Source organism: Jaculus jaculus, chromosome 1, assembly GCF_020740685.1.
Source record: "Jaculus jaculus isolate mJacJac1 chromosome 1, mJacJac1.mat.Y.cur, whole genome shotgun sequence".
NCBI classification, from domain to species: domain Eukaryota; kingdom Metazoa; phylum Chordata; class Mammalia; order Rodentia; family Dipodidae; genus Jaculus; species Jaculus jaculus.
This window is the reverse complement of record NC_059102.1, coordinates 294,954,688-294,979,238: the sequence shown is the minus strand read 5'-3', so window position 1 is coordinate 294,979,238 and position 24,551 is coordinate 294,954,688. Positions and strand designations below refer to the sequence as shown.

The window sequence follows — 24,551 nt, the reverse complement described above, 5'->3', positions numbered from 1 at the left end:
AGCTTTGCAAGCCAGCACCTTTAAACACCTAGCTGTCTCTAGTCTTAGGTTGAATTAAAAAAAATTTTTTTTTGAGGTTAGGTCTTAACTGTAGCCCAGACTGACCTGGAATTCACTATGTAGTTTCAGGGTGGCTTTGAATTTAAGGTGATCCACCTACCTTTGCTTCTGGACTGCTGGGGTTAAGGACACATGCCACCATGCCCTGTAATTTAGCTACATTTTTTTTTAAAGTGAATACATTTTATTTTTTTAAATTTTTTTGTTCATTTTTATTTATTTGAGAGTGACACAGAAAGAGTCAGAGCGAGCGAGAAAGGGCATGCCAGGGCCTCCAGCCACTGCAGACGAACTCCAGATGCATGCTCCCCCTTGTGCACCTGGCTAACATGGGTTCTGAGGAATCGAGCCTCGAACTGGGGTCCTTAGGCTTCACAGGCAAGCACCTTAACCACTAAGCCATCTCTCCAGCCCTTAGCTACATTTTAGTGGGGGGTGCTTGTTAATATGTTAAAGAGAATATCGGATTCAGTATTTTTGGGTCAGCGTTTATAAAATAGTATAGCAATTCTTACCAGAAGCAACTTAAGGCTTAAGGTTTCCTGGGGAAGGTTTGCCATAATGGAGAAAAGCTTGGCAGCTGGCAGGCAGATAAGGAGCCTCAAGAGCTGCCCCTAGTGGCACCTCTTTCAGCTCCCCTTCCCAGAGGCTTCACCAGCAGGGGGGCTAGGTTAAAAAGATTAATCCAGTACTTGAGGCTAAGGGGGACATTTACATTCAAACTACAATAGATACTTAGTGTATTTGGTATGTTACTTTTAGTGCATATATAATATATAGATGTTTGTTATACTTGGCTAAGTTTTTAGTTCTTGAATGCATGAATTGCTAAGTTTTAATACATTTTTTTCTCAACTCTTTAAGGTTCGAGTAGAGGGATTTAATTATGCTGGCATGGGGAATTCCACCAATAAAAAAGATGCACAGAGCAATGCTGCCAGAGACTTTGTTAACTATCTGGTTCGAATAAATGAAGTAAAGAGTGAAGAAGTCCCTGCTGTTGGGGTAAGTACTTATGGCCAAGCACTTGAAGTGTGTTAGTCTCAGGTTGCTGGGATGCACTTTCAATCCAGATGCAGTTTATGTAATATCAGGATGGCCTGGAACTCCTGCCTCTGCTTCTCTAGTGCTGGGATTAAAGGTGTGGGTCACCACACCCTAGTCAGGTTTTTAAAAATTTTTGGAGGGTAGGGTTTCTCATCAGCCCCTGGCCTAGGCTGACCTGTAAGTTACTCTAGTTTTATGCTGAATTCCAGATCATGGGCAATTCTCCTACCTCAGCCTCCCTAGTGCTGGCATTAAAAGTGACCATCATGCTTTTTTTTTTTTTTTTGAGAGATAAGAGGGAAACCAAATTGGCTTGCCAGGGCCTCAGCCACTTAAATTACACCACCTAGGTGGGCATATGTGACCATGTGCTTGTATTACTTTTGTGCATCTGGCTAGCTGGGGATCTAGAGAGATCAAACTTGGGTCCAAAGACATAGGCAAGCATTTAACTGATACACCATCTTTTCAGGCCGCAGCTGTTTTTTATACAGTCATCAATGAACATTTGTTGAATTCTTCCCCAGTGTTCATAGGGAAATGGTAGTAATTGTCTGGGTGTGGTCAATTTTGCATTTAATCTGATACTGCTAACCTTCCTAAATTAAGATTGGGGGACAAGGGACTAAAGTAGTCTTCTTGACAGATAAATCCTAAGAAGGCTTCTCATTTCTAGTACTTTTCCAAGTGCCAAAAACTTGGAAGCCCAAGAGACACAGTTTGGGGATAGCAGTCCATGAAGATCAGTTGTAAGGATATTCATTTTCCGGAAGGATCACACAGTCTAGTCCATGTTGGCCTAGGACTCTTGAGGTCCAGGCTAGCTTTGAAATCAGTGATCCTACCTCAGCCACTTAAGAGCTGGGCTCTAATACTGGTCTTAAAATATGTTTTTGTAATTTATGAGAGAACAAATGTGCTGGGCAGGAATTCCAGCCACTGCAAACAAACTTCAGACATGTGTGCCCTCTTGGAACATTAAGCTCACATAGGTACTGGGGAATTGAAGCTGGGCCCATTGGCTTCACAGACAAGTTCCTTAACCACAAAGCCAGGGCTCTAGCCCAGGCTGACCTGGAATTCATTGTGTAATCTCAGGGTGGCCTGGAACTCACAGTGATCCTCCTTTCTTTGCCTCCCAAGTGCTGGGATTAAAAGCCCAGCATAACCTGGATATTTTAAAACACTACCTATACTTACAAAGTGTTGTGTGGTAGACTTTCTGAGGCAGGGTCTCACTCTAGCCCATTCTGACCTGGAATTGCACACAGGCTGGCTTCAGACTCATAGCATTGCTATGCCTGTATCCAGAACCAATACAAAGTCCAACAAGACTGGCCTTGCTTTTTTATGTGGGGTTGGGGAGAGAATGACACACTAGGTGGGTAGTGGATTTGGGTTCTGACTAAGATTAAGAAGTCCTGTCTTTTTTTTCCCTCTTGAGGTAAGTTCTCACTACTGCAGGCTGGCCTGGAATTCACAGTGGCGTCTCAAAGTGGCCTCAAAATCAGAGCAATCCCTCCCAAGTGCTAGTATTTAAGGTCCACAGCCATGCCCACCTAAGAAGTCCTGTCATGAAATATTTTCCTTAATCTGTTTTCATTGGGACACAAATTTGTTAAGGCCATATGCTATTAGGATATCCTTAAATATATCAAGGGGCTGGAGAGATTGCTCAGAGATTAAAGGCACTTGCTTGCAAAGACTTGTCAACTGGGTTTGAATCTCTAGTACATAAAGCCAGATGCACAAAAGTGGCACATGTATCTGGCTGAGGTAAGTAGGATCACATGTGAGTTCAGGGTCAAACTGGGATAGAGTGAGACCCTAACTTAAAAATAAAAAGCAGTGGAGAAAGCCAGTACGATGCTCTGCTGTGCTTCGTATGGCCATCCAAAAACCACATAAGCTGTTTTTAAAACAAAAAGCATTGGTTTTGAACTGGCTTGGATGATAACAGATACTTGGCATGCAAAGCCTGGGTGCAATTCTCCAGCCTCCATGTTAAGGCAGACACAAAGTGGCACATCTGGTACTCCTGTGTGACAAAAGACCCTGGTATGTCCACACAGACCACACATGTGCCCATAAATTAAAAAATTTAAATTCGCCAGTTGTGGTGGCACACCTCTTTAATCCCAGCACTTGGGAGGCAGAGATATTATCACAGCGAGTTCAAGGCCACCCTGAGACTCTAGAGTGAATTCCAGGTCAGCCTGGACTAGAGAGAGACCCTACCTCAAAAACCCCCCAAAAATAAATTCGGTTTGGAGAGATGGCTTAACATTTAAGTTTTTGCTGGTGAATCACAGTTCAAGGCTTGATTCCCCTTGGCCAAATAAGCCAGATGCACAAGGCAGCACATGTGTCTGGAGTTCCATTTGCAGTGGCTGTAGGCCCTGGTGTGCCCTTTCTCTCCCTACCTTCCTCCCTCCCCCTCTCCCAGTCATTCTCAAATAAAATTTAAAAAATTAAAAAAAAAACTGAGTGATGGAAGTCCAGTATGGAGGCACACACTTCAATCTCCTAGCACTTGGAGGCATAGGTAGGCAGGATCATTAAGAGACCATACCATTGGAAAAAAACAGGAAAGATTAAAAATACTACATGAAATAAAATATGGTGGGCAAGGAGTTAATGATTGATACATGGGTCATTTTGAAGTTCAAATGGAATTTACTAGTTCAATTCCACGCTGAAAGGCAAAGCACTGATCCTTCACTTTCTGGCTTGTAGGTTGTACCTACTGCGACCCCAACTACTGAAACATCTGATACCACAGCGACTACTGGAGAAGGTTTACCATCATCTATGGGAGGACCACTTCCTCCCCATCTTGCTATTAAGGCAGGTAAGGTATCTGAATAGGTGCACACAGTTAAATAACTCAGAAAGGCAGATGCAGAATATTAATGGCCATCTTTATAATTTGAATAGCCAGCAGATTTTTTCAGTTTTAGTGGAAAGTCGTCTGGCATTGTTTTCCTTTGTGTGTACACAAGGTTGATGTACAGAGTTGCTCTTTATGTCATTATTTGGTTTGAGGTAGTGAAAGCATAGGGAGAATGAATAGGCATACCATGGCCTTTGCACTGCAAATGAACTCCAGGTGATTGTGCCACATTGTGCATCAGGCTTTATGTGGGTACTGGGAATTTAAACTTGTTGCCATCAGGCTTTGCAGTCTACGTTATTTACTTGCTGAGCCTTTTCTCCAGCTCCAATATGTAGCTTTTGTATGGGTGCCAGGGATCTAAATGGTCCTCATGCTTTTGTAATGGGATCAATATGATGTGCTACAAGGCATACACATACTATGGAGGTCTGAGGACAATTCAAGGTGTCCTTCATCGGCTTGAGATAGGATCACCTTTGTTTATAGTTACTGTTCCTTTGTGCAATAGTTACAGTCCAGAAGCTTCTGGATTTTCTTGGCTCGGCTTCCCATAGGCACCACTCACATGCCACATGCACTTTATCCAGTTTTTTGTGTGTGCTGATGAATCAAATGTGGGCTGCTATGTTTACTGAATCATTGAACCATCTCTTCAGCCCCTAAGTTTCTAGATTTTTTTTTCCTCTTAGGGGGTAGGGTCTTGACCTACCCAGGCTGACCTGTAATTCATTATGTAGTCCTCAGGGTTGACTCAAAGTCTGGCTAGGATTTAAAATAATCTGCATTATTTTTGAAAGCAGAGATAGAAGAGATAAAAAAGGGATATGCCAGGACATCTAGCCATTGCAAACTACAGATACAGGCACCACCTTGTATAGCTGTATTTACATGGGTACTGGTGAATTGAACCAGGGTTGTTAAGCTTGGCAGCCAAGTGCCTTAAACCAGTGTGCAATCTCTCCAACCAACAATCTGCATTTAAAACATGCCATGGGATGGGGCCATAGCTCAGTAGTTAAATGCTTGTTTGTGAAGTCAGCCGGCTCAGGTTCATATGAATCCAGCCTCTCTCTTCCCCCACCCGCCAGGTCTCACTGTAGCCCAACCTGACAGGGAACTCACTCTAGTCTGAGGCTGGCCTCCAACTCAATGATTATACTTCTGCTTCAGTGTGTTGGATTAAAAGCAATAACCATCTCCCAGTCTCAGGATCAATTCTGTATCCATCTGTGTAGAGTTAACTGAATATGCCTGTACAGGGGCAAGAGGTCTTGCCAAGGCCATACACGTGCATGCAAATAAGTGAAAAATAAAATACATGCTGTATTGTCAGTTACTTTCATTGCAAATCAGTAAATTCATAGGAGTCTTAAAATTTGCAATTTAGAAATACATATTTCTGCTGTACTTATTACTCTTTTCAAATTATAACCTTGGAATTTTAAACATAGGATACCAAAATCAAAACTACATTAGGAACAAATTTTTTTTCAAGGTAGAGTCTCAACTCTACCCAGGCTGACCTGGGATTCCCTATGTGGTCTCAGGGTGGCTTTGAACTCATAGTGGTCCATCTACCTCTGCTTCCTGGGATTAAAGGCATGCAACATTACGTCCAGTTTTGTAGTAACACTTAAAATGTTTTCTATTAATTATGGCTAACATGGATACCTGGGAATAGAACCTCAAGCCTTTAGGCATGTCTCCAGCCAAGAAATACTTAAATATTAAGCAGTTATTTGTGGTTTGATTTACCAAACTTAACAATTATTTTAATTATATTTAGCAGAGAATAATTCTGGAGATGAGTCACTTGACTTTGATTCTTCTGGAAACGCTTGGGACCGAGGAGCAAACTTAAAGGATTACTACACAAGAAAGGAGGAGCAAGAAGTACAAGCGGTAAGGCTCTCATACCATGTGTTGTCATTTGGGATTTACTTTATAGCAAGGTTTGAGGATACTCACGAGTTAAGTGATGTGTCTTTTTACTTATGTCAGTGTGTGTTGGGATCTTGCTCTGGCCAAGGCTGACCTGCAATTTACTATGTGGCCTCATGATGGCCTTGAGCTCATAGCAATCCTCTCCTTTCCCAGTGTTGGGATTAAAAGCTGGCACCATCACATGTGGCTTTTTACGTTTTTTTTTTTTTTAATTTTTTTTGAGAGTGACAGACAAAGACAGGGGGAGAGAGAGAATGGGCGCGCCAGGGCTTCCAGCCTCTGCAAACGAACTCCAGACACGTGTGCCCCCTTGTGCATCTGGCTAACGTAGGACCTGGGGAACCGGGGTCCTTAGGCTTCACAGGCAAGCGCTTAACCGCTAAGCCATCTCTCCCTTTTAACGTATTTTTTAAAAAGTGTTTCATGTAACCCAGCCTTTTAACGTATTTTTTAAAAAGTGTTTCATGTAACCCAGCCTTATGTAGCATCCATATGTAACTAAAGATTTTGAATTCCTGTTGTTTTTTTATCCTCGAGGTAGGATGTCATTCTATCTCACATTGACCTGGAATTCACTATTGTAGTCTCAGGGTGGCCACAAACGCTCAGTGATCCTTTTACCTCTGCCCAGTGCTGGGACTAAAGGTGTGTGCCACCACACCTGGCAAACTCCCGGTTTTATTACCCTTTACCCCAAAAACTATGATTATAAACTTAAGCTATCATATACAATTTGATTTTTCTAGGATAAGATTAGTTCAAATGAGGAGCCAAATAAGTATTTAAGTTGCTTAAAGGTCTCCTTGGAAGTGAGTAAGGCACACACCTTTAATTCAAACACCCTTGAGAGGCTGAGTAATTCAAATAAAATTAAAACTAATCAAGTGCATGTGGTGATTCTATCATTTGGAAGGCTGAGACAAGAGCAAAGGCTAGCCAGATTGACACATTCTCCCTAACATCTTGGGAACAATTTGGTATATTGCAGCATTTTAAAGGCTTGTTTAGGGCAGTAGGGTTTACAGGTAGACTAAAATTGGTTCTTGTTCAGTTGTGACTCCAAATGCAGTCGTGATAGTAGTTTAGCCTATTTTGAGACATGGTCATGTCTGTATTTCTGGTGGCCTAGAACTCAGTGCTTTCTGCTTTCCTACTAGTTTGAAACTGTTGCCAGTTCTTGTAATCTCATCCCTGGGTATGTGGGAAAGGATTATGGCAAGTCTGGGCCAACCTGAGCTATATGTAGTTGAGATCTAGTCTAAAATTCAAATTTTGAAGATGCAGCTCATTAGCTTGCCTAGCATGCACAGGGCAGGTTTCAGAACTGCAAAAACCTGGCCTTTTACATTGTAAAGGATGGAATAAGTATACAGTTCAAAATCTTGAAGTATGGATAATTTTTAAAAGGTGCAGCCAAATTTAATCATTATTGATTCCACAGACTTTAGAGTCAGAAGAAGTGGATTTAAATGCTGGGCTTCATGGGAACTGGACATTGGAAAATGCTAAGGCTCGTCTGAACCAGTATTTCCAAAAAGAAAAGATCCAAGGAGAATATAAGTACACCCAAGTGGGTCCTGATCACAACAGGTTTGCTTGTTTCACTCTTTTCCTCTTAAAAGTTAAGGTTGTTTGGATGTTCATTATTAACCAAATTTGATCTTTTTTTGTGATGGTGAATTATGAAGACAACTGTTTTAAGATTTAATGATTTATAACTGATTTTTGCTTAGAACTGCAAAAATCTGCATGGTGACTCATTGAGGCAAAAGTTACCTGCCACAAGTAATGAGTGGCTTGTTGCTAATTGTCTACATCAGCTAGAGGTGGTTAACTTGTTCACAACAGTGTTATTAGAGGCAATTTTAAGTGCTTTTTCTTAATTTAATTAAATGGGTTTTCTTTGTTCCTAGATCTAAATATCACTTGTTTGAAAGTTGCCACCTCTTAGACTCATGCATTAAAAATATGTTAAATATAGCCTCAATCTTGATGTGGTTTAAAGTAGCCTAATTTTTTCTTCTGTTAAGTTTATAGGCTAAAGGTAAGGGAAGATATGTGACCGTATGTTTCTCAGCCTGCTTGATGTTCTTCCTAAGAGCATTCCAGGGTGTAGTACTTATTACTCTCAGGAAGGCTCATATGGATTAGACTCTTCAGGGGAGGCACTACATTTTTATTGAAAGAATGGGAACATGACAATGGAAAACATCTGAATGATTCGATTTGCTGTCCATATACAAAATTCAAAATAAATTCAAAACAAATTCCAGGATGTTTTCCTTAAAAATTAAAGTGTTCTCCCTTGGTTGCAAAGTAGCAACCCTAAAATAATTGCCAAAATGAAAAAAAAATTGGCCATATCATCAAAATAAATTATCAGAGCATGGCTCCTCCTGCTTCCTACTGCTTTGTTCAATCCTGAATTCTCTACTGTATTTGGTGTCAGATTTCTCAAAACATAACTTACCAATTTGGACTTGTGATTTTTAAGAATAATAAGGACTGGGGATGTGGCTCATTGGTAGAGCGCTTGCCTAACATGCGCAAAGCCTTGGGTTGGATCCCCAGTACCAGAACCAAAAAGTCTGATAATATACCTGAGTGTGCCATTAATGATGTCAGTATCTTACTGATTTCTGATACAAAGAAACAAAGAATTCAGGATATGGCAATGTAAGAGGCAGACAGTTGGAGCTGGGACAGATTGCTCTTGTATGTCCTTCATTGAAAGGCATAACAGACAGCAACACCAGAGGTCTGTGTTCATATACACATGTGCTGATGCTTAGGCTGAACTAAGCAATCACATGGGAAACTATTGTAAACTGATTTCTGGTGTTGCTGTTCCCCCCTAGGTGGAGGAGAATGAAATTGAGTGCTGACTTTAAGCCTGGCTGAGAAACATACTGTCATCGGTGTCATTAATGAAAGGGTGGATGTTGTTCCCCTGAAAGCCAATGGCCTTTGACCCCTTGAAGCCCTTGTGCCTGAAGGTCAGTTTACAAGTATAGGAAGGAGACTAACATTTTTTTTTCCTTAAGCCTTTACCTAACCTTTTATTTACAGCCCTAAGATTAGGATGTACCTGAGCAGCAAAAGGAGCAGAATATATATTTGCTAAAAACCTTAATTTACTCCTTAGAATCTGCTAGGAGTTTTAGCTACAATGTGAAGTGACTTTTGTTCTCTAGTCTCTGACCTGATGTAATGTGATATAAATAGGCCTAAGCTTTCTTTCTGTTACCAAGGACTTCTTCCAGCTATATGGATAAATCGGAACTCTGCCTCAGGAGCTACTGGTACACAGTGGTGCATGTTGGAGCTTGTCTTAACAGGTTGCAGTTGTAATGAGTGGCACAAACACAAGAAGCTTAAGATAGTTATAAGTATAATTTTAAATAGTTGTTTTTGTGCTTTCTTGATTCCGAGCGAAGTGTGGAAAATTTAGATCCAACCTTTGGAGTAAGCATAAGTATTGTATACTCTAAAGACCTAACATTTTCTTTTCATGAATAATTCACTTATCAGCTGTATTTTACATACTTTGTTCTAGGATTGGACAGAAAGATGGTCAGAATTTTTTCTTTATATTTTTTATTTAAAGCAGTTGAAGCCTCCCTAACTTGGGAGACCTGGAGTTAATAATTTCTGAGTGAAATCCCTAACCTTGTTTGTATATGTTGTTACAGGAGCTTTATTGCAGAAATGACCATTTATATCAAGCAGCTGGGCAGAAGTAAGTATAACTCCTCCTTCGGTATTCTAAAATTTGTAAGAAGAAAAAATTTCCATAGCAATGTCTGGAGGCTGTATTGTAGGAAGATCATAGGTTACAGCACTGTAGGGTAGTGTGTTAAACTTTGCCCTTTGAAGGTTTGATAGTCTGATGAAACAAACCAACATAACCAGGGAAAGAACCATCACAGATTTAGTAACAGTATCACTGGGGCAATACACTCATGGTTCTCTTATGTCCACTCAAGCAAGGGCTAGACAGTTGAACATGAATGATCTTAGGGCTTAGTAGGTTCTACAAAGGAAGGAAGGTGGTAATGTTGGGGGAAAATTGGAGGTAGAAAGTGAGCAAACATTGTCTTACATTGTACATAATATTTAACAGATACCTTTGGTAGGTACAGCATGTTTGGTAAAGTGCTTATAAAAAGTGAAATACCCATATAATGATTGTAATGATGGACCTTAATGTTGGAGCACTTGCATTTACAAGAAGTTGCATTCTATCCTAAGCATAAAAATAAAGTTCTTGAAAAACAATTGTGAGAATGCTACTTTAAAGAAGGTTATTCACAAAGGTGATGCCTATATTTGTTTTTAGGCACTATGGTACTCACAGTTCCTGTCAGAAATAGAGAAGTACTGTGAGCCTGGTTATGTAATATGTATTCTGTGACTTTATTTTTGAGGTAGTGTCTTATTCTAGTCCAGGCTGAACTGGAATTAGGCTGGCCTTGAACTCAGCAATCTTCCCATCTATGCCTCCCAAATCAAGCACCACCATGCCTCTACTGTGACATTGAGGAAATTATTCTGTCACTGGGGATACGTTAATCTCCAAATTTAGAGAAAGAGCCTGTGATTCTGCATTAATTATGCAGTTTATGCTATGGTTTACTTTAGCATATGAAAATCTGGCTGATACTCAAATCCCTGGTTTATCAAGAAATGGTTTTGAGTCCTGGAGTGATGGCTTAGCAGTGAAGAGGGTTACCTGCAAAGCCAAAGTAGCCAGGTTCGATTACCCAGGACCTGTGTTACCCTGATGATCTAGGGGGCACCATGCATCTGGAGTTAGATTGCAGTGGCTGGAGGCTCTACCATACTCATTCTTTCTGTCAGATAAATAAAAACAATGTTTTTAAAAGATGATGTTGAATTTATTACACTGGACAATAAAACTGGGTGTAGTCTTGCCATATTCTGGAGGCTGTTGCAAGAAGTCTTTCAGTTTAATTCCAACCTGAGCTATAAAGTAATACTCCAAAAAGTGTTAAAACTGCAAGTGTTACTTTGTGCCAGGTGGGGTGATTCATTTCTTTAATCCTAGCAACCCTTGAGACTACATAGTGAATTTCATTAGCCTGGACTCTAGAGTATGGCCCTACCTTGAAAAACCAAAAGAAAAATTTAGATGGTCATGTTGGTACATGTCCCAGCACTCTGGAGGGAGGCAGAGGAAGGATTGACATGGGTTCAAGGACACCCCAGAACATGTAGTAAATTCCAGTTAACTGGGGCTAGAGTGAGAAATTCCCCCACCCTCAAAAAAAAAAAACAAACAATGTTATTTGTGGTACTGGAGTTTGTGGCCCATTTGCAGTACTTGGCATTACATGGGTGACACCTGGAGATTAATTCCCACCACTGCATATATATACACACACAAAAATTATTTTGAATAGATAGGCATTAGAGAATAAAAGTCTTCTAGCCTGGCAAACAACTGACATAAGAATAAATTAGAAAGGAATCTGCATGTAAGTCACCCTTTGTAAAGCTAAATGTATGTACTGTGGGACAGAAAACAATTATTTGTAGCTGTGTTGATACTGTGCTAGGGATTAAACCCACGGCATTGGATAATGTGGTCAAGCATACCTGATTTCATATTTGGAGGTAGTCTCACTGTAGCACAGCTTGACCAAGAATTCACTGTAGTCTCTGGGTGGGTTCAAACTCAAATTGTAGCGTGTCACCACAGTCTGCTACACTTGTTTTTATACTATTTCATTACCATAAACTTAGACCCGTTTGTGCCATGGAAAACCAAACTTTGATTTTGCCGCATTGATGACAAAGGTTAGGCAAGTGTTTTCCCACTGAGCTAATTCACCAGCACAGGAACACTAACGTGTATTGTGCTGTATAAAAGAGTGATAGGGCTTGAGAGATGATGGTTCTGCGGTTAAGAGCCTTGTCTGCAAAGCCTAATGACCTGAATTTGAATCCCCAGTACCCATATAGTTGCACAAAGAGGCAATTGGAGTTTGAAGGAATAGTGAATTTCAGGTCAGCCTGCACTGAGACTTGAAAACGATGGGTTATTAATGATGGGATTACATTTGGGTAATAACATTGAAAAAAGTGATTGTTGCATGTGATGTTTACTTACCTAATTTCTGTCCTTTGCAATCCTTGTATTATAGGAATTTTTGCTCGTGAACATGGATCCAATAAGAAGTTGGCAGCACAATCCTGTGCTCTTTCGCTTGTTAGGCAACTGTATCATCTTGGAGTGATTGAAGCTTACTCTGGACTTACAAAAAAGAAAGAAGGAGAGAGAGTAAGTCTTACACTTAATACTCAGATAATTGTAAGCCTCAGTTAAGTATTTGCCCAGTATTTGTATGAGGAAGTTGAATTCATAGTTGTAGCAGCTATTCCTTTTTTCATTAGTGAGCATGGGAGTAGGGCTTTTGATGTAACATGCCAGGAAATTGCTGCTTATCAAGCTGCATCTGGAGCTCTGCCACTCTTAAATAAAAAGGCTGTAATCATCTTAGTCTGGGAAGATGCTATGTTCATTTTGGCCATAGACTAAATCACTGAAGCTATTCTCTAAAGGGAAGATTTAGGGATATTGAAGACCTTGCATTAGCTGGAGCATGTTAGGTCCTGTCAAGTGGTTGTGAGTTTTTTTTTTTTAATATATGTGCACTGCCTGACTTTCATTATTATTCTTCTGCAGGTAGAACCTTATAAAGTTTTCCTCTCTCAAGATTTAGAACTCCAGCTGCAAAATGTGGTTCAAGAGCTGGATCTTGAAATTGTACCCCCAGTAAGCATATACATACAGCTTTTTATTTTATATTGGATAGAAATTCTCTCATTAGACATGTGTTTATTAAATATATATTGCTTCTTTTCTAACAGCCTGTTGATCCTTCTGTACCTGTTGTACTGAACATTGGAAAACTTGCTCATTTTGAGCCATCTCAGAGGCAGAATGCAGTAGGAGTGGTTCCCTGGTCACCTCCACAATCCAACTGGAATCCTTGGACTAGTAGCAACATTGATGAAGGGCCCCTGGCCTATGTGAGTTCAAATATATTGCTTAACATGTCTATCTTAACTCACAGCAATCTTAACTCAGCCTTGGAAGTGATAGGATCACCACCCCTGGCCCCAACTTGTTTTTTTGGTTTGTCTTTTGAGGTAGGGATTGATTCACTTCAGACCAGGCTGATCTGGAATTTACTATGTAGTCTCATGATGGCATTGAACTCATGGTGGTCCTACCTTTGCTGAGATTAAGGATGTATACCACCAACTTGTTTTTGAGACAGAATATTCTGTGCTAGGGTAGCTGCTCACATCCCTCTAGGAATTGTTTGGCTTTCTAATTTCATAGGAGGCTAGGATCACAGTTAAGTGGGTCCTGGAGGTATGAACTTGCATTGTAAGAGCTTCCACAAACTGCTGTTACTTTTTTTCAATATTTAACCAAGGCTGACCTGGAATTTAGTTTGTAGTCTTAGGGTTGCCTAGATCTCATGGTAGTCCTGATCTGGGTCTCCCAAGTAATGTTACTAAAAGCCTCCATGGCCACAGTAGTATTAACTCATTGACTTACTAGGGCTACAAGGATGGCTCAGTGGTGATAAAAGGCACTTGCTTTCAAAAAGCTTGATAGCCTGAGTTCAATTCTTCAGTGTGTACACAAAGTCCAATTCATTTGCAGTTGAATTGTCTTCTCTACTTGCCAATACATGCATACAACTAGCCTGTTTGTGAGGATGTGTTCAGGTGTGCACATGCACTCCTGCTGAAAAGCAACATCAGGCATTTGCCAATTGATTTGTGTCCAGCTCTTGGGAGTGGCCTGGGAATCAAACCTGAGCAAGAACGGCAGAATCTTTCAACCACTCAGTACTCTTTATGTTCTGGTTTTGTTTTCTTTGAGGTGGGTTCGCACTATGTAGCCCAGGTTGACCAAGCTGTCTTCAAACTCAGAGCAAAACTGCTGAGATTCAAGGCATGCACTACCACACCAGGCCTCAGGATTTTTTTTTAATAAAAAGGCTTCTGGTTTTCTCAATGAATGAAGTGTGTTGAAGATTCTGTTCAAATATTGCTGTTTCATGTTTCAGGCTACCACAGAACAAATAAGCATGGATCTGAAGAATGAATTAACGTATCAACTGGAACAGGATCATAATTTGCAAAGTGTAAGTATAAAATGTTCTAGTTAATATAAATTCTGCATACTTAAATTTTAGCCACTTTTTAGGAGATTTTTTAACCAAAACTGCTAATCATAGTTATTTCTAAGTTTAGAGAGATTGGTCAATAAATTTTGAATTATATTAAGAAGTATTAGCATGTCATGTAACTTGAATCAAATGTAACAGTTAATTCCCTTGACATGTTCATGAAGATTTGATTAAATAGGTAGTGATTCACTGATTTGAATGGATAAGTTATATAAAATTTGATTGAATTTGTAACTTTCTTAACAGGTCTTACAAGAGAGAGAGTTACTACCTGTGAAGAAGTTTGAAACTGAAATCCTGGAAGCAATAAGTCAAAATTCAGTTGTCATTATACGAGGGGCTACTGGATGTGGTAAGACCACACAGGTTCCTCAGTACATTCTGGATGACTTTATCCAGAACAACAGAGCAGCAGAATGCAATATTGTTGTAACTCAGGTGAGTAGAAAGCCACCTTACTATATATGTTAATAGAATTTAAGTGAGAGAAATTACTTGGAACCTAGGGTTTGCATTTTTTTGATCTTTTTATTTATTTAAAATATTTTTTCTCAATTTTTATTAACATTTTCCATGATTATAAAAATATCCCCTGGTAATAATATACCTCCTGGGTTTAATAAACCTCCTGGGTTTGTTTTTTTTTTTAATTTTATTTATTTATTTGAGAGAGACAGGCACAGAGAGACAGATAGAGGGAGAGAGAGAGAATGGGTGCGCCAGGGCTTCCAGCCTCTGCAAACGAACTCCAGACGCGTGCGCCCCCTTGTGCATCTGGCTAACGTGGGACCTGGGGAACCGAGCCTCGAACCGGGGTCCTTAGGCTTCACAGGCAAGCGCTTAACCGCTACGCCATCTCTCCAGCCCATGGGTTTGTATTTTTTTAACCATATCAATTTCATGCTTAACAGGATGCTGAGAACACACCTAGATAAAACTTGTTCAATTCATTATGATCCTGATTCTTTACATTTTGTGGTAGTTCTTAAAGATCCCACTGTAGTCCCAAACTGGTCGTGACAATGGATTCAAAGCGATCCTACTCCTTCTGCCTCACATGTACTGGCATTAAAGGCATGCACCACCATACTCAAGAAAATGTGCCTGGGGCTCCAGCCGCTATAAACAAACTCCCTAATACAGTGCCTCAGTTTTTAAACTGGCTTTATGTCAGTACTAGAAAATAAAACTTGGGATGATTATACCTTGACAGCAAGTGACTTAACTGTTCTGCTAAAGACACTTGGTCTCACTCTAGCCCAGTGTGACCTGGAATTCACTATGTAGTTCTGCGCAGTCACAAGCTTATTGTGATCCTCCTACCTCTACTTCCCGAGGGTTAGGATGAAAGGCATGCACCACCATTCCCAGTTAAACATTGTTTTCTAAACTATTTTATTTGATAGGCAGGGCAGGGCTTAGAACCACTGTGAACCAACTCTAGATGCACGTGCCACCTTGGCTTTATGTGGTTACTGGGAAATCAAACCTGTGTCCTTTGAATTTGCAGGTAAAAATGCTTTAATCACGAAGACTTGCCTCTAGCTTTAGCATACATTTCATTTTTTTATTAGAGAGAAAGGCCGATAGAGAGTGGGCACATTAGGTCTTCATAGCCATTGCAAATAAACTCTATAGACACATGTGCCAACTTGTGCATCTGGCTTACATGGTTACAGGGGAATCAAACCTGGGTCCTTAGTCTTCACCGGTAAGCACCATAAACGCTAACCCATCTTTGCTGCACTTCCTTTGTTTGTTTTGTTTTCAAGGTAGGGTCTCAGTAGCCCAGGCTTATCTGGAACTCAATGTGTAGGTAGGCTGTGTTGGGATTAAGGGCGAGTGCCACCTCACCCAGCTTAAAGATTTTTTTTTTAATATTTTTTGTTCATTATTTATTTATTTGAGAGCGACAGACACAGAGAGAAAGACAGATAGAGGGAGAGAGAGAGAATGGGCGCGCCAAGGCTTCCAGCCTCTGCAAGCGAACTCCAGATGCGTGCGCCCCCTTGTGCATCTGGCTAACGTGGGACCTGGGGAACCGAGCCTCGAACCGGGGTCCTTAGGCTTCACAGGCAAGCGCTTAACCGCTAAGCCATCTCTCCAGCCCAAGATTTTTATTTGAGAGAAAGTGTCAGAGGCAAGTAGACAGAACAGGCACATCAGGGACTTTAAGCACTGCAAATGAACGCCGGGTATATACACCATCTTAAACATCTGGCTTTCTTGCATCAATCACTCTTTTCCTAAGCTAGTGACAGACTCATTCATTCCTCTCCCTTTTCCTGAGTATTGAGATTAATAGTAATTATGCAAGTAATTGGATTTTTTTGTATGTGCTGCCAAAGCAAGCACAAAACTTTCTAAATTTGTAACTTTCAAGGTAGGTTCTCTAGCCAAGGCTTATCTGGAATTCGTTGTGAACTCAACAATCCACTTTAAACTCTTTCCCATTGTTGGGATTAACACCCACACCCAGAGTTACTTAGATTATTTGTGTGAGGTTGGTTGTGCCAGGCCATCTAGACACTGCAAACAAACTCCAGATGCATGTACAACTTTGTTTGGTTGGTTTACATAGGTACTGGGGAGTTGACCCAAGTCCTTAGGCTGTGAAGGCAAGTGCCTTAACCTCTGAGCTATTCTGCCGACCTAGGTAGGTATTTTTAGTTTGAGTGAGACTGACATGAAGTTCACTATGTAGTCTCAGCCGTGTCACTGTGGCCCAGGCTAATCTTGAAACAGCTATATAGTCTCAGGGTGCCCTTGAACTCATGGCCATACTTCTACCTCTGCCTCCATTGTGAAGGAATTAAGGCTTGAGCCGCCAAGCCTTCCCATGATTACATTTTTTAAGGCTTTTCCCCTCGTGAACAATACATGCTTTCTTGATAAATAGTTAGAGGTACTTAAACAATTTTCAACTTGGCGCAAAATTTAATCCCACCACTCCAAAGGCTGTGGTAAGAGGATCAACATGAGAGTAGTGTATTTCAGGTCAGTCTGGGCCCTATCTGGAAAACAAACAATAAAATAGGCTGGATCTGTTGGTGCAGGCCTTTAACCCCTGCACTAGGACAGCTGTGATACAAAATCCAGCCTGGCGTTAGTGTATCCCAGTCAGTCAGGGCTAATTCAATTGTGCACACACAGCCCTATTTAGGTACTATATGTGAATTGGTAATTAAAATTGGAAATTATTTTCTTGTTGCAGCCTAGAAGAATCAGTGCTGTTGCAGTGGCAGAGCGAGTTGCTTATGAGAGGGGTGAAGAGCCTGGAAAAAGCTGTGGCTACAGTGTTCGATTTGAGTCTATTCTTCCCCGCCCCCATGCCAGTATCATGTTTTGCACTGTAGGTAAGTATTCAGTTTCCTTCCCTAGGGTTTTTATTAAGTAAATTAGTATGTAAACAGAATGACTAGAAAATGCAGTAGTTGGAGAAGAGGCAGAAAAAAGTAGAGAATGAAAGTACCATGGCCTCCAGATAGATGCATGCCCCATCTCTCTTGCCCAGTTTTGAAATTCTTTTAAATAGAACCGGTTAACTTTTTCTTGGGGTAATATGTATGATTACCTTCTAGTGCTGTGAATTAATTAAATGAAACAAATTACTGTTAATGACTTAAGACAAGCCAACCACTATAATCTATCTAAGCATTTGGGAGGCAGAGGTGGAAGGATCACTGTGATGAGACCTTATAAACAAGACTTAGCCTGAGGTGTATTTTAGGCTGTTGGTTCCTAATTTATTATTACACATACAAGCTCTCTGAAAGAAAGGCTGCTTAAATAAATACTAAAGTTAATTAGGAATTATCTGTCTTTCAAGGAAACACATCTACTTAATGGGGTTTTTCTTTTTTAGGTGTACTACTAAGAAAATTAGAAGCAGGCATTCGAGGAATCAGTCACGTAATTGTGGATGAAATACATGAAAGAGATATTAATGTAAGTTGCTTGTGAATTGTATGAATGCATTTTTTTCTCTTAATAAGCATATGCTTTTTTTTGAATTATTTGCTTTCTGGTTTTACAAGGTAGGAGGTCTCATACTTGCCCAGGATGACCTCCACATTTCTATGTAGTGTCAGGGTGGCACTAAACTCAGCGATCCTTCTACCTCTGCCTTTGGAGTGGTGGAATTAAAGGCATGCGCTACCACTCCCGGCATTCACTCTAGACCAGGCTGACTGGAATTCACTATGTAGTCTCAAGGTGGCCTCAAACACATGGCCATTTTACCTCTGCCTCCCGAGCGCTGGGAATAAAGGCATGTACCACCATGCCCAGCTGAGATAGGCTTTATGTGAGTCCAATATATCACCTGGTGTGAGTGCTGGGAAGCTTTGCTTTAATATTGTCTCAAATGGCATTAATTTTAGTCTACAACTTTTAGTGTTCATAATGTTGCTTGGTCTGAGAACATAGATCATTTGGCTGGGCAGTTGATTTGCAGGCAGATTGCCTTCCTTGGTTTGATTCCTTAGCACATTCCTGTATGTAATCTGTGCTCTTGTGGAGGCAAGAAGGTCAAAGTTCATAGTTATCAGCTACCAATCCAGTTTGAGGCCTGTCTAGGATACAGAAGACCTTGTCTTGAAGAAAAGTTTTTATACTCTGGCCTTTATCTGGAACTTGGACCAGCTCCATTAAAAACTAAATTGACAGTAAAGCATCCATGGCACTATAGACCATTTTTTATATCCCATGGTACAAAATGGCTGTTTTTTTTTTTTTTAATAGACTGACTTTCTTTTGGTGGTACTCCGTGACGTCGTTCTGGCTTATCCTGAAGTTCGCATTGTTCTTATGTCTGCTACTATTGACACCAGCATGTTCTGTGAATATTTCTTCAATTGCCCTATCATTGAAGTTTATGGAAGGACATTTCCTGTACAAGGTAAATTTTTTAGTGTAGTTAGATGTTTGTGTGTGAGATAAGATTTAGAGTTTATTTTTATTTTTTGGTTTTTCGAGGTAGAGTCTCTCTATCTAGCCTATGCTTACCTTGATTATACTGTGGAGTCTCAAGGCGATCCTTCTGCCTCTGCTGGAATTAAAGGCATGAGCCACAACTCCCAGTTTAAGATTTGGACTTATAAAAAAACTTACTGAGTTTCTTTGTTATAGACAGTAAACTGATAATTACCTCCTTACAACCCCCTTACAAATCCCCAGCAGAAAGACCGAGAATGAGTCTTAACAAGGATGTACCTGGGCTGTAAATGACTTCTAGATACATGTGCCAGTTTATCATTGGTATAGGACAACTGTAGTCTTTAGACATTCAGGCAAGTGCCATAGCCGTTGTGCTGTTATTCCAGCCCAAGACCTGTACTGCTTTTGTGATTTTTGAGGTAGGATCTTGCTTTATCCTAGGGTGACCTAGGATTCACTAAGTATTCTCAGGTAGGCTCTCAGTCTTGCTCAGGCTGACTTGGAATTCACTATGTAGTGTCAGGGTGGCCTCTAAGTCTGCCTCCTAGTGCTGGGATTAAAGGCTTGCACCTCCACACTTTTTTTTTTTCATTATTTTTGGATTTTCAAGGTAGGGTCTCTTCTTTAAGCCCAGGCTGACCTGGAATTTGCTGCATTGTTTAAGGGAGGACTTGGGTGCTAGGAATAAAGGTGTGCATGCCACACCCAGCTTGTTTGTCCATTTTTAATAATTCGGCTGTCAATACATAACATGTAATTGTGTTACAAAAGTTTTAAAACTGTACCACCATGAGAGTTGGTTGCATGCATTGACGTAATTGTATTCTTTCTGACAGAATATTTTCTGGAAGACTGCATTCAGATGACTCAATTTGTTCCACCACCAAAGGACAAGAAAAAGAAAGACAGAGAAGACGATGGTGGTGAGGATGATGATGTAAGTAGATTTTCAGGAAAATGACCATTGGTTCTATGTTTGATTGACTGACTTTTCTCTCCCTCCTTCAGTTCTTCCTCTTTTTTGGTTTTTTCACCCAGGTTCAACCCATTGACCTGAATCTTGAATGCTAGGATTTGCAGAACATAGGAAAGGAAAGAAATTACTAAAAGTACAAAGTACGGCCAGCATGAGTTAGCATTGTAGAAAACTTTTTCAAACTGATTGTAATGCCTAGCTTTGGATTACTACAAGTCATCTCTGGCCTAAGTAAGAAACAAATGCTTGCAAAGACAACTTAATTTTTGTCAATACATTTTAAAAGAATATTTTTATTAGGGATAGAATGGGCACGCCAGGACTTCTAGCCACTGCAGATGAACTGCAGGTGCGTGTGCCAGTATGTGCATATGGCTTGCTTGGGATCTGGAGAATCAAACCTAGGTCCCTAGGCTTTGTTTGCAAGCCCTTAACCACTAATCAGCTCTCCAGCCCTTATTACAATTTTGGGTATGCCACAACAGGACTTTTTGTGCATAATGGGAGGCGTGGTGGCACATGCCTATAACCAGCACTCAGGAGACAGAAATAGGATTGCGGTGAGTACAAGACCAGCCTGAGAATACATAGTGAATTCCAGGTCAGCCTGGCCTAGAGTGGGAACCTACATCAGAAAAAAGAGAGAGAGAGAAAAGAAAATATGAGAATACTGAATATGATGGTGTCCTTCTGTAAACTTTTGGTAGTTGGAGGTGAGGCATAATGATTGAGTTTATTTTATGGTATGGTGGCATATGTACTGTTCTACCTTGTACACCTGCCTTCCATGAGTGTGGGATATGGACCTGGGTAGGAAAGCACTAAGCCATTTCTCCAGCTCAGTGAACACTTGTTTGAGAGAGAAGGTGTAGAAATACAGGGACAGTGGCACACCAAACATGCTCCAGATACACATCACCTTGTGCATGAGGCTAAACCTTGTTTCCTTAGGCTTTGCAGGCAAGTACCTTAACCACTAAGCATCTCTTGATCTATTTGAGAGAAGGGAGAATGAATGGGCAGGGAGCCTACAACTAACATAAGTTTAAGTTACCTCTCCATAAGTAAGAAACATGCTTACAAAGACATCTGTTTCTGTTAATACATTATAAATAATATTTTTTATTAGAGAGGAAGAGAATGTGCACACTAGGTCTTCTGTCCACCACAAACGAATTCCAGATGCATGCACCATCTTGTGCACCTGACTTCTATGGGTCTTGGGAAATTGAACTTGGGTCCTTTGTCTTTGATGGCAACTGCCTTGACTGAGCCTTCACTCCTTAGTTTTTTTGACAGAGGGTCTCAACTCAAAACTATACAGACATGATTCAATTAAAGGTGTGCACTACCATACCCTGTTTCCAATAATTGTTTTAAAAGAATATTTGTTAATATGCACAGTTAGGTTTAAGACAACCCTTGAAATATTGTTGGGAGTTTGCAGAAATACTTTGTAAATGTACAAAAAACTACTTGTTTTGTATTAGTGGGAATGAATACTAGCTTCCATGCTAGTATATTGACTTAAGTCACCTGTTAATAATGTTAGAAGAGGTCCGGTATACTTGGAGAAAAAAAAATCAAGACAACCAGTAGTAAGCTGTAGTAATGGTCACAATCAAATATGTACCCCCATCCCTTTCTGCAGGCAAATTGTAACCTGATCTGTAGTGATGACTATGGTCCAGAAACAAAATTGAGCATGTCTCAGTTGAATGAAAAGGAGACTCCTTTTGAACTCATTGAAGCTCTGCTTAAGTACATTGAAACCCTTAATGTTCCTGGAGCTGTATTGGTATTTTTACCTGGCTGGAATTTGATTTATACCATGCAGAAACACTTGGAAATGAACCCACATTTTGGTATGATTCTTTCAATTCTCACTTTTCTCAGTAAATGTCAGTATTTTGCTTTTGCTAAAACTCACTAGTATGTTGGTATATATTTGAATAAAAATATGAGAACAGTTTAAAGTAGTTCTGTTTGTAATGATTTACCTTTCTGCATTACAATAGGAAGCCACAGATACCAGATTCTACCTCTGCATTCTCAGATCCCTCGAGAAGAACAGCGCAAAGTGTTTGATCCAGTACCAGATGGAGTAACTAAGGTATTCATTAACAGTGATGGGATTAGGGGTGACAAAATAAGCAATAAATACTAAGCTTTCAGGGATCATCCAAGAAAAGATTTAACTATCAGATATAATAGATAGGAAAAATCTAATCTTCAAAGGTAGAGTTTTTATCTGTTAAAATTCCATTCAGGTTATGGGTATTTCTGTCATATTAAATCAATCCTTTCACCTATAGGTGAAAGACTTTCCTAAATGTAATCTTTATATTACTTTTCAGGTCATTTTGTCCACAAACATTGCTGAGACAAGCATTACCATAAATGATGTCGTTTATGTCATTGACTCTTGCAAGTAAGTTTCCAGGGAATCTTTTCTTAATTATTTGCAAGCAGAGAGAATAGGTAGTCCAGTTTCAGATGCATTCACCACTCTGTCTGGATATAAGTGGGTACTAGGAATGCTTCTACACATGCAACCAAACACCTATTTTCAGTGGTTTGCTTTTTTTTTTCACTGTGTAGTTTCAGTGTGCTCTAGAACTCATGATTGAAACTCCTTAGTGCTAGTTTCTGAGTGGTAGGATTAAAGGCATTTTCCATTTCACTTGTCTCTATTTTGCATTTTTGAATACTGGTTGGAGGTAATAATAAGAATAACATTCATGCTAATCATAACAATTTTGATGTGGTAGAAAGGTAATACTTAGGAATAAATTGAGTGCTCTCCACTGATAATTTGCTTTCACCCAATTCATTAATTCCACTGCATTTTTAACTTACTGGTCCTGTAAATGACCATTTTGTATCATGTGTTAAATACTGAACCTTAAAGACACATCTTTTTATTATTATTTTTTAAAGACACATCTTTTTAATAACCAGGCTGTGTGTGCATTTTCCAGGTACCTTTTTGCTGTAGCCCAGGTCAGCTTGAAATTCACTGTGTTCCCAGTATGGCCTCCCAATTCACAGAGATCCTTCTGCCTCTAGACCCCTAATGCTGGGATTAAGAGTGTCTGTAATCAGGTCCAGTTTAGGTGGTGGCACATAGTGCTAATAGTCCCAGCCTGTGAGAGTCTAGGCAGATTTGTCCTAAACTCCAAGCTAACAGGCACCCTTCAGTACTGGTTTGAATGAATCTTCAGAAGTTAATTTGCGAGGCATTGTAATTACATATATAGCCTTTGATGAATAGACAAGTGAACAAAGTAAACTGGGTCATGTTACTTGGGTATATTATTGAGACTTTGGTTCAGTCACCAGGGCCTCCAAACAAGCCTTTCAGGCTGGGGAAGTTGGCTTATTTGGTACAGTGCTTGTCTTGCAAGCATGAGTACCTTATTTTGGGTCTGTAGGAGCAGCATCCACCAAAATTGTATTTACTAGAGAGTCCAGTCTAGTCAGGTTTGAATATAAGACACGTTCTAGACTCAAAGGTACAGTGCTTAAAAAAAGCATTGGCCTCTGACATTAATGCTGCTTGCTCCAGTTGTGTTCTTACACCCATCCCCTCATTAATTTTGTTAAGGTTGTCTCTCACTTTCCTGGGATTAGAGGTTTATATCTCCTGGTCAGGTTTCCATTTCAATTCTTCTAAGTCTTTTAATTCCCTCAGTATTTCTGAGTATCATCTAAAGTTGGTATTGGAGGTATAAATGTCATAAAATACCCAAGGCAAGCCATGTTCATGATGTACCTTTTTAGATTCACAGCTAGAAAAGTTTTGAGAATTAACTCCTTTTTCTCATAGGCAAAAAGTGAAACTGTTCACTGCTCATAACAACATGACCAACTATGCTACAGTATGGGCTTCCAAAACAAATCTTGAGCAGCGGAAAGGACGAGCTGGTCGTGTACGACCTGGCTTTTGCTTTCATCTTTGTAGCCGTGCTCGTTTTGACAGGTAATGACTCTTTTAATGAGTTTTTGTTGTAATTGTGTTTTGTCCCTCTTAGGTAAGGTTGCTTGCTGGCCCAGGGTGCCCTTGAACTCATGGCAATATTCTTACTGTTGTCTCCCAATTGCTAGGATTAAAGGCCACTATGCCCAGCAGAGTAATTTTTATTTTATCTATTCTATTTTGTTATTTTGGGTCTCAGTGTAGCCCAGGCAACCTACCTCTGCCTCCCAAGAGCTCAGAATAAAGGCTTACGGGGGCCATCACCGCCCAGCTTTTTTTTGTTTGTTTGTTTGATCCAAGGGTGACCTGGCATTTCACTATGTAGTCTCAGGGTGGCTTGTAACTCATGATCCTCCTACCTCTACTTCCCAAGTGCTGGGTGTGCACCACCACGCCTGGCTCCAAGTATAGATTTATAACAGTATCAAAAGTGAGCTCAGAATAACTACACCATTTGTATAACATGTAGAATCAGGT

At 40.2% G+C, this 24,551-nt stretch overlaps 1 protein-coding gene across 3 annotated transcripts in view; it reads left to right on the top strand.

The window, feature by feature from the left end:
• Dhx9 (DExH-box helicase 9) overlaps nucleotides 1–24,551 on the top strand; it is a 36,789-nt gene that overhangs the window by 5,540 nt on the left and 6,698 nt on the right. Inside the window, exons 3-20 of one of the 3 annotated variants that reach the window (XM_045155046.1) lie at nucleotides 925–1,065; nucleotides 3,844–3,958; nucleotides 5,793–5,905; nucleotides 7,389–7,537; nucleotides 9,640–9,686; nucleotides 12,115–12,251; nucleotides 12,657–12,746; nucleotides 12,842–13,003; nucleotides 14,059–14,136; nucleotides 14,428–14,619; nucleotides 17,396–17,537; nucleotides 18,047–18,129; nucleotides 18,925–19,081; nucleotides 19,956–20,056; nucleotides 21,747–21,960; nucleotides 22,114–22,208; nucleotides 22,453–22,526; nucleotides 23,925–24,077. In XM_045155046.1, the coding sequence (XP_045010981.1) occupies nucleotides 925–1,065; nucleotides 3,844–3,958; nucleotides 5,793–5,905; nucleotides 7,389–7,537; nucleotides 9,640–9,686; nucleotides 12,115–12,251; nucleotides 12,657–12,746; nucleotides 12,842–13,003; nucleotides 14,059–14,136; nucleotides 14,428–14,619; nucleotides 17,396–17,537; nucleotides 18,047–18,129; nucleotides 18,925–19,081; nucleotides 19,956–20,056; nucleotides 21,747–21,960; nucleotides 22,114–22,208; nucleotides 22,453–22,526; nucleotides 23,925–24,077 (2,243 nt within the window). Of the gene's footprint in view, nucleotides 1–924; nucleotides 1,066–3,843; nucleotides 3,959–5,789; nucleotides 5,906–7,388; nucleotides 7,538–8,810; nucleotides 8,944–9,639; nucleotides 9,687–12,114; nucleotides 12,252–12,656; nucleotides 12,747–12,841; nucleotides 13,004–14,058; nucleotides 14,137–14,427; nucleotides 14,620–17,395; nucleotides 17,538–18,046; nucleotides 18,130–18,924; nucleotides 19,082–19,955; nucleotides 20,057–21,746; nucleotides 21,961–22,113; nucleotides 22,209–22,452; nucleotides 22,527–23,924; nucleotides 24,078–24,551 lie in introns of those variants that run through there. The other 2 variants (XM_004658725.2, XM_045155053.1) reach the window with 2 other exon arrangements.